A 15,439-nucleotide genomic window follows, 5' to 3' on the forward strand; every position below is an offset into this window, starting at 1 on the left:
CCGCATGTATATATTTGCACTTTCTTTTGAGTAAAATATGTTTTAGATATTCTACAAATTCTCAAGACGCATTAATCTGAAACATTCATCGTTCGATTATATAGCAACAGATCGGCAGAAAGTGAAAAACAAATTCACTGCACGATCACGATAAAGACCAACAGAGATGAAAACACAATTCATCTAAAGGTTGACCAAACAAAGATTGAACTCACCTTCTACAAATCGGCAAAGATGAAAACAGAATAATGAAAGAAGTTATCGAAAGTGATTCGGAGAAAGGACCTGACGAGGTCCTAATGGATTGTTAAATAATAACTTAAAGACTAGCTGACGTTAAGAAGTCGGACCAAGTCAACCAAAGTTATAAGTAAACCCTGGAAAGAGGTCTGGCCAACCCTATTAAAGAGGATTACTTTAACTTAGAAGGGCTCGACATGACGAAGTCGGCCCAAAACATAAAAGTTATAAAAGTAATCCTTGAAAGAGACCTGAACAAGGTCCAAGAAAGAGGATTACAAAAATAACTTAGAAGGGCCCGACATGGCGAAGTCAGCCCAAAACATAAAAGTTATAAAAGTAATCCCTGAAAGAGACCTGAACAAGGTCCAAGAAAGAGGATTACAAAAATAACTTAGAAGGGCCCGACATAGCGAAGTCGGCCCAAAACATAAAAGTTATAAAAGTAATCCCTGAAAGAGACCTAAACAAGGTCCAAGAAAGTGGATTACAAAAAGAACTTAGAAGGGCCCGACATGGCCAAGTCGGCCCGAAACATAAAAGTTATAAAAGTAATCCCTGAAAGAGACCTGAACAAGGTCCAAGAAAAAGGATTACAAAAATAACTTAGAAGGGCCCGACATGGCAAAGTCGGCCCAAAACATAAAAGTTATAAAAGTAATCCCTGAAAGAGACCTGAACAAGGTCCAAGAAAGTGGATTACAAAATAACTTAGAAGGGCTCAACGTGAAGAAGTCGGCCCAAAACGTAAGGTAATCCCTGAAAGAGACCTAAGCAAGGTCCAAAAAAGAGGATTACTAACAACAACTTGGACAAAACCGACATGGCGAGATCGGGCTTCCGAAAGCTTTAGCGTTATACCAAGTAAATTCGGATAAAGACCCGAACGAGGTCCAAACAACACAAATTACTAGAAACAACTTCAGGAGGCCGACATTCACAACCTCAAAGGAACCAAGCCACAAGTATGAAAAACAGAGGCAATCCAAAGAGGTCGAACAAACGAGGCTCCAACACTTCCAAAAAACCAAGAAAGATAAAGACCGACATGATATTAAAAGCATGAAGTTATAATAGAAACAAGTTCAAAGAGGCTACCCAAATCAGCCCCAAGAACTTGGGAAGCTATTTTTGTTTTCCAAAAGGAAGTTGCTAAACAAGCAACTAAAAAGTGTCAACAGTCAGCAACATCACTTACAAAATAAAAAGTTTAAAAAAGCCCACAAGCCGGGCAATCTACACCAGCAGTTAGAAAATTCAGTTAACATCAGAAGGCTTTGCGGCAGCATCGACACGGGGTGAAGGAGGGCGAGTCTGAAGAGGCACTGCATCCACCGTCCCGTCATCCCGATTTAATATCTGACAATTAGGCTCTGGTTCGGGATGACTAATCCCAGCAGGAGGAGCTGAAGAAGTCGGCACAACAGTGACTTTGGCGACCGGCACAGGAAGGGGTTCGACATCATCGTCATCGGGATCATCAGGGACAATCTTGCCATCCTTCACAACATTATCCAGACTGAAGAGAGTAAGGTCGGCCTCAGGTGCAAGAACCTGAACCTGCTCCTTCAGGTTCTCATAAGCAGCAGTTACGTTGCCTACAAGGTGACCCTGGAGCTCGGCATAATCAACCCGGGCAGACTCCAACTCCTCCCTAAGACGCATCACCTCCCTGTAGGCCGTAACATAGCTATCCTTGTGCCTCAAAGCCGTGTCTTCAGCCAACTTTACAGAAGCCGCCAAGGCAATAGAACTAGCCTTCTCACCCTCCAACTCTTTCTCAAGCTTGGACACCTTCACCTTGAGCTCCTCCTTCAAACCTTTCATCCGATCGAACTCTAATTTGGCCTCCTCCATAAAGGCCTTCGTAGCATGAAGAGGAAGATCTTGAGCAGTCTGATATAAGGCCGCCCCCATATGTGCCATCTTGACACTACTTCGAGTTATAAAGTCTAAATGGTGAAGGAGTGACACATCATCCATAGGGAGGGCACCATAAGGACCGATCTGCTGGTCGACAAACCCAACAGCATCGAAGTCAGGGGCATCCAGATTGAAGGGTTCAACAGTTCGAGATCTTTTGGAAGGTGGAACAACCAGAGGAGAAGACGCAGCAGCAGCAGAAGACTGCGGAAGATCCACCACACGGACTCGAGGAGTAGGGATCATTCTCCTCGGGCCGGGAGAGCTCTGCATAGACGGTTTTGACGTCACCTGTGAAGACCCTTCCCCAGGTCACTCCCCTTGGGTCGGGACAAGAAAGCAAACCCTCTCCTCAGAGTCAGGTGCCACCAATTCATAATTCCTCTCTTGACCTCTACTCTTGCAGAGACGGTGATGTTTTCTAAGCTCTACACAAAATTCAGAATTGGCTAAAAAAACACACAGCAACACCAGGGAGTCTAACCAATCAGACATTCCCTCGGGAACTTTAGAAGAAGCCTCGACAATATTTTTGCAAGAAGACATGGCCAACTAGTCCTACAAACAAGAAAAGAAGAGCGTATAACTAAAAAACATATCGGACAAAAGTCAAAACAACTCAGCTAGTATAGTTCAGACAGCACAAACAACAAAAGGAAAACCCCAGGACCCACACCAAAGATCCAGGGGCATCCTTTGGAGGCAGTGACAGGGTAAGGACCCAGAAAAAATCTACAATGCTAAAATCTGGACAAAACCCTCGACGAAGAAAAAAACCCCCTTTTCCAGACAAACAACAACACGAAGAGAAAGACAAAGCAAAAGAAAGAACGTTATCTGCTACAAAGTCTATCAGCAAAGAAAACCACAAAAGGCACAGTCTTTTTCAAAAGATCATCAAACAGTTCATCAACCCAAAATTCCAAAATATGAAGGCGACAGTCAGAAATAGTAAGCAAACATGCAAACAAGCAAAACCTCAATCATCGGAAGAAATGCCAAAAGCATGCATTACAACAGTAAATTCGAGCATAACGACGCAAAAGGTTCAGACTTTCCAGCATACATTCCGAAAATTAAAGCTTTATCAAAAGACAACCGAAGGCAAAACGATGAAAGAAGTGAAGAAACAGAAAGAAAAATCAACCTGAACAAAGAAGGAAGCTTCGATAGGAGATGGAAGATGGAGAGACAGAATCGCCTTTCAAAGAAACACCCAGAAATTGCCAAATGACGCCGCAACGCAAAAAACGCAAAATTCAGGCGAGAACAGAAAGCGAGAGAATAAAAGGGGAAGTTACAAAGAGAAACGAAGAAGAGAAACCGTTTTTGTGTAAAATTCAAAATAAAAGAGCCAAGGGAAACGGAGCATTAAAAAGCAATTAATAAAGGTATTAAACCCTCGCACATTCCCAAGGCTAGGACGCTAATACAAAAAGCGCGCGCTCTCAGAGGAAAACGAAAGAAGAAACGTTCCACATTCAAAAACAAAGACTCTACAAAGAAAGAAAGAAGTCGACGAATGCTCTAGTTCGGCTTCATCAAAGAAGGATCGAAGTCCTAAGAACTAGGACTCGACCTCAAAAAAGACCGAGCTCGAGCAGGGGCACTGTTCATACCCTGGGTCGAGCTATCCGACCCGGGATGTTCAGTAACAAGGCGACCGACCTCTTCAGGTCAGATTATCCGACCTCTTCTCAAAGAGCTCGGCCAAATCGACTGGAAAGCCCAGTAAAGGGCCCAAATAGAGGAACACGACCCAAATCCAAAGGCAATCTAAGCCTATAGAGATAAAGGCGGTTCCCTTGAAGATAAGCTGACCTCACCCAAAAGATAAGATAAGATAACTAACTTATCTTATCTAAGAAGGTCAGCCCACGACCATTATAAATACACTGGAGCACCCAGGTATAACTCATACTTTGATTCTACTAAAAACCTGTTTAATACCCATGCTAACTTAAGCATCGGAGTCTCTTGCAGGTACTCCCCACCCTCCGATGACGAAGGATCAGCAGCGCATCCAGTATAACAAGTCGGACACGACAGCTCCGGCTGCCACTCACAGCCGGACACGTCATCTCCGATAAGCTCAGAAGATCTCGTCTGAGATCGGCCTACAGTTTCAGGTAACCCTCGGAACAGGTATAGATTGTCGACTTCCCTTCTCTGTGTTCTTACCCTGTTGTTGCCTCCAAAGGGTGCCCCTGGACTTTCGTGTAAGTCTTAGGGTTTCCCTTTTACTGCTGTATCTAACACTTGATGTTTTGCTGTTATTGTCTGAATTGTTTCCTTATTTGCTTGAGTTGTTTGGTAGTAACCCCATTTTTCTTTTTCTCACTAACATTGCTGAGATGTCTACTAAGATCCCGGATGGCATGTCTGACTGGCTGGATTCCATAGTTTTAATGTGTGTTACTATGGCTGACCCTGAGTACTATGTGCGACTTAGGAGGTTCCATAGAATATGTAGGGATAGGGATGAGGAGAAGAATTATGAGTTGGTGTCGCCGGACTCTGAGGAGAGGGTTTGTTTTCCTTCCTTAACTCCGGGGGAACGACCCTGACCTGATATGGTTAGGACCTTTTCTTCCTCCGAGGTTGATGGATTTTGTAGTATTTCTTGGATGAGGCTTCTATTATTACTCCCTGGTTTGGTGTTGGCTAGTTTTGAAAGTGCACCAGCTCAGGTATTATGTTCCTAAGGTATATGTCGGACCTCATATCCCCCGAATTGTCCGAGCTGTTGGTGCTGGTTAGTTTTGAAAGTGCATCAGCTCGGGCATTCTGTTCCCGAGGTATATGTCGGACGTCATATCCCCCGAATTGTCCGAGCTGTTCTCTGGTTTTGTCCAGGGTCCCCCAAATTGTCCGTGCTGTTCTCTAGTTTTGTCCAGGGTCCCTCGAATTGTCTGAGGTATTTTTTCATGGTGGGATCCTTAGCTTGGTATCTTCCTTCTATTTGTGAGGTGACTACTTGTGAATCACTGGACACGGTAAGCTCCTACCTTCTTAGCCAGCCTTAAACCAGTCAGTAGTGCCTCGTATTCAGTTTGGTTATTTGGCTCGATTTAGGTTACCTGATCGCTTTCTATAATTACACCTGCACCACTCTCGGTTTTGTTTGAAGAGTCATCCACGTAGAGATTCCATTTTGTGGGAGTTCCCGGGGTGTCAGTGTACTCTATAATGAAGTCGGCAAGATATTGTGATTTGATGGCTGTCCAAGCTTCATATCGAAGATCAAATTCGGATAACTCGACTGCCCACTGTAGGATTCTTCCAGCTAAGTCTGTTTTCTGTAAGATGCCTTTTATGGGCTGGTTGGTCCGAACTCTGATAGTGTGAGCTTGAAAGTATGGGTGGAGTCATCGAGAAGTGAGTATGAGGGCGTAGGCAAACTTTTTCTATCTTTTGATAGTTTAGTTTGGCCCCTTGTAGAGCTTTGCTAATGAAGTAGAGGGGTTGTTGCCCACTTTCGTCTTCTCTGACTAGTGCTGAGGCTATTTCCCGACTTCCCACTACGAGGTATAATATGAGTTCTTCACTTTCCCGTGGTCTGGTAAGAATGGGTGGTTGCCCCAAGAATTTTTGAAATCTCGGAAGGCTTGTTCGCACTCCTTGCCCTTTTCAAACCTCTTTCCCTTCCTTAATATACCTCTTTGAGGTGTCTTTTTGTGAGATGATTTAGAGATCCCTCCTCCTGCGAATCCTCCATTTATCATATAAACATGTCTCTCAGGAGTGTGAAGTGGACGTTCAACTTGTGCGACCTCTTCGGTGTGAGGTGGACGTTCAACTCGTCTGTCCTCTTTGGTGTGAGGTGGACGTTCAACGCGTCCGACCTCTTCGGTGTAAGGTGGACGTTCACCTCGTCCGACCTCTTCGTCCCTTCTTCTTTTTCTTGGTTCATCCACTTTATTGGCTAAGTACCGATCTAATCGCCCTCCTCTTGCCAATTTCTCTATGACATTCTTTAGGTCGAAACACTCGTTAGTAGGATGGTGGTACTCGTAGTATTCTGTCCGACTTCCTCCTCCTTTTTTGCTTCTGATTGGGCGAGGTGGTGGGATCTTCTCAGTGTTGCATATTTCTCGGTAAACATCCACAAGAGATAGGTTTCTCAGTGGGTTGGTCTTCTTTCTTCCTGGATTCTTTATCCTTGTCTTGTGGTGGTTTAGGAGAATCCGGTTTTTGAGCTGTCTCCCCTTCGGGAGTTCTCCTCCATATTGATATATTTTTCCGCCCTTTTGTGAACCTTGTTTAGAGATGTTGGGTACTTCTTGGATATTGAGTGGCTGAAAGGTCCTTTTCTTAGGCCATTGATGAGTCCCATGATGGCCGCTTCTGTTGGAAGACTTTGTATGTCAATGCATGCTTTGTTGAATCTTTCCATGTAGCTGTGAAGGCTTTTCCGATCTCTTTATTTAATTCCCAGCAAGCTTGGAGTGTGTTTGCCTTTATCCTTCTAGATGGAGAACCTGGCAAGGAACTTTTTAGCAAGGTCGTCAAAACTTGTGATGGATCTTGGAGGCAAACTGTCGAACCACTTTATTGTTGTCTTCATTAGGGTAGTCGGGAAGGCTTTGCAACAAATAGCGTCCGAGGCATTAGTGAGATACATTCTGCTTCTGAAATTGTTGAGGTGATGGCTTGGATCCGATGTGCCGTCGTACGGGGTCATGTCGGGAGCTTTGAAGTCCTTTGGGACTTTAGCTTTCATGATCTCTTTGGTGAATGGGTCTTGATCTTTGTGGGGGCTATCTTCATGACTGGATCGAGCGGTCTTGGTTTCGAGATCAGCTTCGAGCCTTAAGAGCTTGTCCTCTAGCTTTCGACGTCGTCTTGTTTCTCTCCGAAGGTCTCTTTCAGCTTCACGTTCATGTTCAGCTTCTTGTTCCAGCTGTTTAAGGCGATTCTGTTGCTCACGGATAGCTTCCAAAATTTTTGTGTTTGGGGGTTGCTTATCTCCCCCGTTTTGAGGTGTGTCTTTGGAGGTGGCGTCCGTGTTTTTGTTTGGCATTCTGCCCACCAAACCAGAGTTGTGGTCATTGTCATGGTCGTCCGCCATGGTGATGGGATGACTTCCAGGTTCCCCGGCAACGGCGCCAATGTTCCGAGGGTTACCTGAAACTGTAGGTCAATCTCGAACGAGATCTTCTGTGCTAATCGGCGCTGACGTGTCCAACTTGTAAGTGGTGGCCGGAGCTATCGCGTCCGATTTGTTGGACTGGTGGTGATGCTGATCCTTTGTCACCAGAGGGTGGTGGTACCTGCAAGGGACTTCGATGCTTAAGTTAGCAAGGGTATTAAGTAGGTTTTTAGTAGAATCAGAGTATGAGTTATACCTGGGTGCTCTAGTGTATTTATAATGGTGAGGAGCGACTTCTTTGGAGATAAGATAGTTATCTTATCTTATCTTATCTTTTGAGTGAAGTAATCTTATCTTCAAAGGAACCGCCCTTATCTCTATAGGCTTGGGCTGCCTTTAGATTTGGGTCGTGTTCCTCTGTTTGGGCCTTCTTGGGCCTTTGTAGTGATTTGGCCGAGCTCTTGGAGAAGAGGTCGGATGTTCCTAACCTGAAGAGGTCGGTTGGCTTGTCGTCGATCATCCCGGGTCGGACATCTCGACCCAGGGTATGAACACAATCCTAAGCTCCATATCCATCACAAGATTCAAACTTAAGCATTCTAAAACAAATAAGCATAATATAACAATATTAACTTAAATAAACCGGGTAATCTATCTTAGGAAATTTCTACTCTAACCAAACACCGCTGTCCCACAGCCTTCGCCAACCTATCCTCCATGTGATCCCATCGCCATCGCCTTCCGAACCTCCTCAATCCCAGTAGAAAGCACAATTAATAAAAATGCAAGTAATTCACAAGTAAAAGCATACGAAGCAAGTAGATCAAGTAAGCAAATAGGCATGTTATTTAATTAGGCATACAATTACAAGTCGGCAAAGCAAACAAACAGATAGAGAATGCATACGATGAATGCCTGCCCTACTGGCTATGATATCACATTGTCGGTTCAACTGCCAACCCGACACATCTCCATGGAGACGTCGCCCTTCAGAATAATCAATGGGAACCCCCGAGATATAGTGCTCGGATCATTGTCCAGGGTTTTGCGCCTGCACGCTCTATTGATCTGAAGGGATGCGAGCAGAATACTCTTGCCTCAGACCTCACATCTCAATGTAAGCGGGATTAACCACCGTCCTTACGCCGCCGCCGCTACCTCGACAGGCGGGATTAACCACCGTCCCTGCTGGGCGCATAGCGTCTCATAATCTCAGTAAAAACATTATTTCAGTGGTTTTCAAAAAAAAATTTCAGTATACAGAGATCCATCATCTCAATCCGAGTCCTCAACTCATCTCAACCACTGTCCATTCATAACTCAGTTTCCAAATATCAAAAGTTCATCATTCCTCATCACATACATCAATCATCCTTCACCTAATGTCAAACCATTCTCAGCACGCCAGAAACCTAGGCCTCCGTTTTCTAATTTATCATAACATCATGTACTAGAACCCTTAAGTTATATCCCATGTTCTATTACTCAAAACTAGGCCCAAAAGTCCTAAAATGGTGTTATAGAGGCTTACAACCTTGTTAGGAAGGTAGAATAGTTGAAAAACAAGAAAAATTTGAGAAACAGGACGTGTGCGTCCGCAAAGGGGTTTGTGCGTGCACATGCCCAGCAAATTTTTAAAAGTGTGCGTACGCACAGGTGTCAAAACTAAAAAGGTCTGTTCACACGCAAAACCTGTGTCAGTGCCCCCAACAGACTGGCCTTCCCGACGTGTATGTCCGCACAGGCCTGTGCATCCGCACAGGTTGAAATTATTCTTTAGATATGCACGCGCACAAGCTGTGCTAGCGCTGCAAACAGAACGTAGTTCCCTGCCTGTGCATGCGCACAGGTGTGTGCATCCGCACAGGTCAAAATTTTTCGCAGGGTGTGCGTCCGCACGAGAGTGTGCGCTCGCACATATCAGAAATCATGAAATTATGCAACTTTGCAGAATTTCAGATTTTTAACACCAACTTTGAATGATCATAACTTCCTCTTCAAAATTTCAATTTTCACAAAATTTATATCGATTTAAAAGGTTTTCAAAGATCTTTAATTCTAAACAATTTTCAATCAATTTTGAAAATCGAGGCAAAAGTTATGATCGAACAAAGTTCATCAAGAACTAACTTTTACCCAAAATTACAATTTCCACAATTCCTTTATAAAACACAACCAAGACCAAACCAAACCATTCCAAACTCCAATTCTCATCAAAATCAACACCCTATGGCATATTACACCAAGCTTAACACATATTTCTTCACTTTACCTCGTCCTCAATCTCCATATTGATATATCACATATAATCAAACCTCATTAATATATTCCCAATCAATTAACATCAATATCACATTTATCAACATAATTCACTCCCCAACTTCACAAATCATTCATCCTCATCATACCACTATCAATTATCAATATCTAACTCAAAAATCATCATTTTATCATACATCATCATACAATAGCATCCAACAACTCATCAACCATTCAAATCCAATCCTATCCTATGGGTCACTAGCCTAAGTGTCCATGAATATTATATACTACATAAAGGAAACTAAAACCATACCTTGGGCGATCCCCTATATGTCCAAAACTCAAAATTGAGCACTAGAGAGCTTTTAACCAAAATCCAAGCTTTCACTTCCACTCTAATAAGCACAATTAAGTTCCAAAAGCTCCCAAAGCCACAATAATCAAACTATATACATATAAATCACCTCAATCAACCTAGGGTTCCAATTAAACATAAATTCACAAGGGTTTAATGGCTCTTACCTCTTCCAACAGATTTGGATGTCAAAACCCAATACTAAGCAAGGCTTAGAGTAAACCTAAACATCCAAAACACAAGATTTCACTCAAAACCAAACCCAAAAATTCGAATTTCACAAGGGCATGAAAATTGGGCAGAGAATCTCGAGAAACTTACCACATGGCCTAGATAGAAATGACGGGCTCGGTGAGAGCTTCGCGTAGCCACTGACAGCATGCGAATCGGAGCACCATAGCTCGAGATATCGCGACTTGAAGTGAGAAGTGAATAGTGTTTTCCCCCTTCTCTTTTCTCTCTTCTCATGCAGCTGGTGTTTATGTTGTGTGAGTGGTTTATGGCTGAAAAGGGTTCACTTAAAGGACTTATATATGTTGGGCTTGGGCCCAACTTGGGCCTGGTCCAACCCGTTAGCGTTTTTAGCCCGTTTGGCCCAACTTCGGGCCAAACCTTTAAAATTAACGCCCCGTTTTCCATTTCTAATGGTTTTCTAAGATTTTTGACGATTTTCACTTTTCCTCATGTGGTACCGGGCAGACTTGAACCGGTTCAACTGATTTAACTGCCGGTTCGCAGTTTTTCATGGTTTTTCGCAGAAGGCACATTTTCTGACTCAGAAAAACCCACTGAGTCCAAAAATCACCTTTAAATCCTCAAATTCTCTCTCTAACTTTTCGGAATCTAATTTGGACAATATTAATTACTTAATTAACTGGGTGATTAATTGCGGCTCTTACATTCTCCCCACCAAATAAGAAATTTTTCCCTCAAAATTTGAATTACCTGAAAAAAGTTCGGGATAATCCTTTCGCATTTCGGACTCCAATTCCCACATATGCTCTTCTACTCCTGCTCGCTCCCAAGCAACTTTAACCAATGAAACGTCCTTTCCTCGCAGCTTCTTCACACTAGTGTCGTCGATCCTCACTGGCGTCACTTGGAAGGTTAAGTTCTCCTTCAACTCCACCGACTTGGGCTCCAATACATGAGCCGCATCCGACGTGTACTTGCGGAGTTGTGACACGTGGAATACGTCATGCAAGTTAGACAGATGAGGTGGCAAAGCTACTTGATACGCCGCCGGCCCGAATTGCCTTAAAACCTCAAACGGTCCTATATACCTCGGATTCAACTTCTTGGCCTTGATTGCTCTTCCAATCCCAGTTGTCGGTGTCACCCGAAGAAATACATATTCTCCCACTTCAAACTCTAACAGTTTCCTTCTCTGGTCCGCGTAGCTCTTCTGTCGACTTTGAGCAGTTAGAATCCTTGCACGAATCTTCTTAATGTTCTCAATAGTCTCTGCTATCACCTCAGGACCCAAAACACTTGCTTCACCAGATTCACACCAACAAAGTGGAGACTGGCACTTTCGTCCATACAAGGCTTCATACGGAGCCATCCCTATGCTCGCATGAAAGCTGTTGTTATACGCAAACTCCACCAATGGCATGTAACGATCCCAACTCCCGGGTTGATCCAATACACATGCTTTTAGTATGTCTTCCAACGTCTGAATAGTTCTTTCCGACTGTCCATCGGTTTGTGGATGATATGCGGTACTGAGACATAGCTTCGTACCAAAAGCTCTTTGGAAATCTCCCCAAAACTTTGATGTGAATGATCACGGTCCGACACTATGCTTGATGGCACACCATGCAACCTTACTATCTCCTTGATGTACAATCTCGCCAACTCCTCCATAAAACAATTTACTCGGATAGGCAGAAAATGAGTGGATTTGGTTAAGCGATCCACGATCACCCAAATTGAGTCAAATCCCGACCTAGTCCTCGGTAAACCGTTCACAAAATCCATTGCAATTCCTTCCCACTTCCACTGGGGAATCTCAAGTGGTTGTAGCATTCCCGACAGTTTCTGATGCTCTATCTTCACCTTCTGGCAAGTTAAACACTTGGATACCACTGTTGTTGCATCACCCTTCATCCCAAGCCACCAGAACATCTTCTTTAGGTCATAATACATCTTCGTGCTCCTGGGATGAATAGAAAACCCACTGTTGTGAGCTTCCGACAACAAATCTCACCTCAAACTTCCTACATCCGGTATGTAAATCCTTCCCTTGTATCTTATAACCCTTCATCATCCTTAGTGAATTCTTCGCGCCTCTTATCACCAACTGGTTGAAACAATTGCAGAAGCTTCTGCCCATCTTGCTGAGCCTTTTGTATTTCTGATTTAAAAGTGCTTGAGATTTGTAGCTGGTTCAAACAAGCTCTTCCGGCAACTTCACCAATATCCAGTTTAAGATCCACAAACTTATCTACTAGCTCCTCTTCCTTGATTCTCATCCAAGCTATTGTTAAAGATTTCCGACTCAAGGCATCTGCTACTACATTCGCCTTTCCAGGATGATAACTCAACTCAAAATCATAATCTTTAAGCAACTCCATCCACCTTCTCTGACGCATATTTAGCTCTTTCTGATCAAAGATGTACTCGAGACTCTTATGATCAGAAAAGACGTTAAACCTCACTCCATACAAGTGGTGTCTCCAAATCTTCAATGCAAACACAATCGCCGCTAATTCCAAGTCATGAGTGGGGTAATTCACCTCATGCGGTCTCAGCTGACGCGATGCGTAAGCCACCACATTCCGATGTTGCATCAACACGCAACCCAAACCTTTCAGTGATGCATCACAAGATACTTTGAATGGTTCATGCGGTTCTGGCAAAATCAAAACTGGCGCTGAAGTTAACTTCTGCTTCAAAGTTTGAAAAGTCTCTTCACACTCCAACCTCCACACAAATGGCACCTTTTTCCTTGTTAATTTCGTCATTGGTAGCACAATCCGGGAAAATCCTTCGATAAATCTTCGGTAATATCCGGCTAAACCCAAAAAGCTCCTGACTTCCGTCACAGTCGTTGGTCTTTCCCATTCCATCACCGCTTCTACCTTAGAAGGATCTATAGCTATTCCTCATTTGCTCACCACGTGGCCTAAAAACTTTACTTCTTCCTTCCAAAACTCGCACTTTGACAACTTAGCGTACAACTTCCGCTCCTTTAAGAATTACAACACAATCCTCAAGTGTTCCTCATGCTCCTTTGCCGTCTTAGAGTATACCAAGATGTCATCTATGAAAACCACCACGAATTTGTCCAAAAAGGAAAATAGCAGGTGCATTCGTTAACCCAAAGGACATTACCGCAAACTCGTAGTGTCCATAGCGTGTTCTAAATGCAGTCTTAGGAATATCATCCTCCTTCACCCTTATCTGATGGTAACCGGATCTCAAATCGATCTTGGAAAACACTCCAGCTCCTTGCAATTGATCCATCAAGTCATCTATCCTTGGCAGCGGGTACTTGTTCTTCACGGTCACTTTGTTTAACTGTCAGTAATCCATGCACAAGCGCATTCCTTCATCCTTCTTCTTTACCAATAAAACTGGCGCTCCCCATGGTGATACACTCGGTCGAATGAACCTCTTGTTCAGAAGCTCTTCTAACTGAGTTTTTAACTCTGCCAACTCTATCGGAGCTATTTTATACAGCGCAATTGATATTGGCCCGGCTCCCGGCACCAATTCAATCACAAATTCAATTTCCCTTTGAGGTGGAAACTCAGGGATATCTTCCGGGAATACCTCAGGAAAATTTCTAACCACCGGTATCTGATCCAAGTTCTGAGCATCACCCAACGCATTAGCAGCCAACAGAATATAGCCCTGACACTCCTTCCCACTACAATGCACCATTATGGAGTTCAGGTAATATCCCGCAGCTACCACCGCTCCATTTTCTCCGTCCAGCATAAACCGAATTGTCCGTTCAAAACAATCCAACAAAACCCGATTCTTCGACAACCAATCAAACCCCAAAATCATTTCTAGCCCCACCATTGGTAAACAGATCAAATCATGCACAAAATCTCTACCCTCAAGCTTGAAACCTACTTGTCTACAACCTAATCTAGTCATAACTGTCTGATGCGGAGTATGTACATGCAGATCAAAAGGTAACTCTGACATTTTCAAACCTAATTCCTCAACTTTAGCAAACGAAATAAATGAATGCGAAGCTCCAGTATCATACAATGCAACTAAGGATTTGTCACCAATTAAACATATACCTCTCATCAATGGATTCGCCTTAGAAGCATCCTTGGCATTCACAGCAAAGACTCGACCTTGATGTTAATTCTGGCCCGCATTCTGGTTCCTCCCACGAATGCAATCCCTCGCAATGTGGCCAGGCAACCCACAACTGAAGCAACCACCTAAACCAATTTTGCATGAGTCATAAGGATGGAAATGCCTACAACGTACACAAGTCAAATCCATAGAATTTTTACTCTGATTTCCTCTCCCCTTAGCATACTGAAACTGAGTCTGAGTGTTCTTCCTGAAACCTCCTTGACCTTGAGGTGCATATCCTCCTCTTTTGAAGCTTTGACCTCTAGGATGGAAATACTTGTCACACCCTCGACTAGAGATCCCTCCATGAGTGTCCTTGGATGCCGACACGGTCTTGGCATATTCTTCCGCCACTCTCGCCTTGTTCACTACGTCGGAGAAGACACGGATCTCCATGGGCGCCACAGCAGTCATAATGCTATCCCTTAAACCTCTCTGGTACTTAATGCACTTCCAGCTCTCGTAAGTCTCCGGGGCACCTTGACATACCCTAGAAAACCTACAGAGTTCCTCAAACTTGTTGGAGTAATCTGCCACAGACATGGAACCTTGCTTCAGTTGCATCAGTTCTATCTCCTTTGCTTTCCTTGCAGACTCAGGGAAATACTTCTTATAGAAGGCCGCTTGGAATACCTCCCATGGAATGTCAGCATTTTGAAGTAGTAGCAAGCGACACTCTGCTTGCTACCAGGGCTGGTACTCTCCCGCTAGCTGATAAGCGGCAAACTCGACATACTGATTGAGGGAAACATGCTGCGCCTGTAAAGCACGCTCCATAGCCTGAAACCAGTGATCCGCTTCAGTAGGATTAGTGGATCCTCGGAAAGTGGGCGGATGAACCTTAAGGAACGTCACCAAGGTCATCGGAAATCCTCCCGTGTTATCATCATTTCCCTCAGCATTATCATTGGCATTTCCTTCTCCGTTTCCATTGCCATTCCCCGCCGGTTGGCCTAACCTCTACACAGCTTGCAGAGTCGCAGCAGCATTAGCTTCCATGGTATTTGCGAGATTCGCCATTGCCGCCATGAATTCGGCATGGTTGTTAGCCGGTTGCTCATTTATACTTTCTCGTGTACGTGTTCGACCTCGTCCGCGAGTAGCCATGTAGGGTTCCTGTCTACACCAAACAATCGATATCAAGGTGATCAGTCTCAATATCAAAAGCCTAGTGCTTCAATTATCCCAAACAGGCACTCATAAACAAGCATGCTATGCAATATCAAACAGATAACCTAATA

The 15,439-nt window shown here is 43.8% G+C and overlaps 2 protein-coding genes across 2 annotated transcripts; both read right to left on the reverse strand.

Annotated features, from left to right (window-relative positions):
* Nucleotides 1–2,475: 2,475 nt before the first annotated feature.
* LOC148578652 (uncharacterized) lies at nt 2,476–11,436 on the reverse strand. The gene is made up of 2 exons (XM_088503139.1): nt 10,818–11,436; nt 2,476–2,591 (listed from the first exon to the last, which is right to left on the reverse strand). Exons 1-2 carry the CDS (start codon nt 11,434–11,436, stop codon nt 2,476–2,478), a joined length of 735 nt encoding a protein of 244 aa, XP_088359265.1.
* Nucleotides 11,437–12,124: 688 nt separating this feature from the next.
* Nucleotides 12,125–14,141, reverse strand: LOC148578653 (uncharacterized). Its single transcript, XM_088503140.1, has 2 exons — nt 13,489–14,141; nt 12,125–12,272 (listed from the first exon to the last, which is right to left on the reverse strand). Exons 1-2 carry the CDS (start codon nt 14,139–14,141, stop codon nt 12,125–12,127), a joined length of 801 nt encoding a protein of 266 aa, XP_088359266.1.
* Nucleotides 14,142–15,439: the final 1,298 nt, after the last annotated feature.

This window comes from Arachis ipaensis, chromosome B1 (assembly GCF_059453495.1).
Source record: "Arachis ipaensis isolate K30076 ecotype BB chromosome B1, ASM5945349v1, whole genome shotgun sequence".
In the NCBI taxonomy this organism is placed as follows: Eukaryota; Viridiplantae; Streptophyta; class Magnoliopsida; order Fabales; family Fabaceae; genus Arachis; species Arachis ipaensis.

Excerpts from the sequence above, each read along its gene's own strand:
- LOC148578652 (XM_088503139.1), bottom strand. The coding sequence starts at position 11,436 with ATGGCTCCGTATGAAGCCTTGTATGGACGAAAGTGCCAGTCTCCACTT. Across the intron at positions 2,592-10,817 it reads TTATCCCGAACTTTTTTCAG|AGCTTAGAAAACATCACCGT; the intron begins GTAATTCAAATT and ends AATTTTGTGTAG.
- LOC148578653 (XM_088503140.1), bottom strand. The coding sequence starts at position 14,141 with ATGAGAGGTATATGTTTAATTGGTGACAAATCCTTAGTTGCATTGTAT. Across the intron at positions 12,273-13,488 it reads GAAGAGCTTCTGAACAAGAG|AGCTTGTTTGAACCAGCTAC; the intron begins GTTCATTCGACC and ends AGTTGCCGGAAG.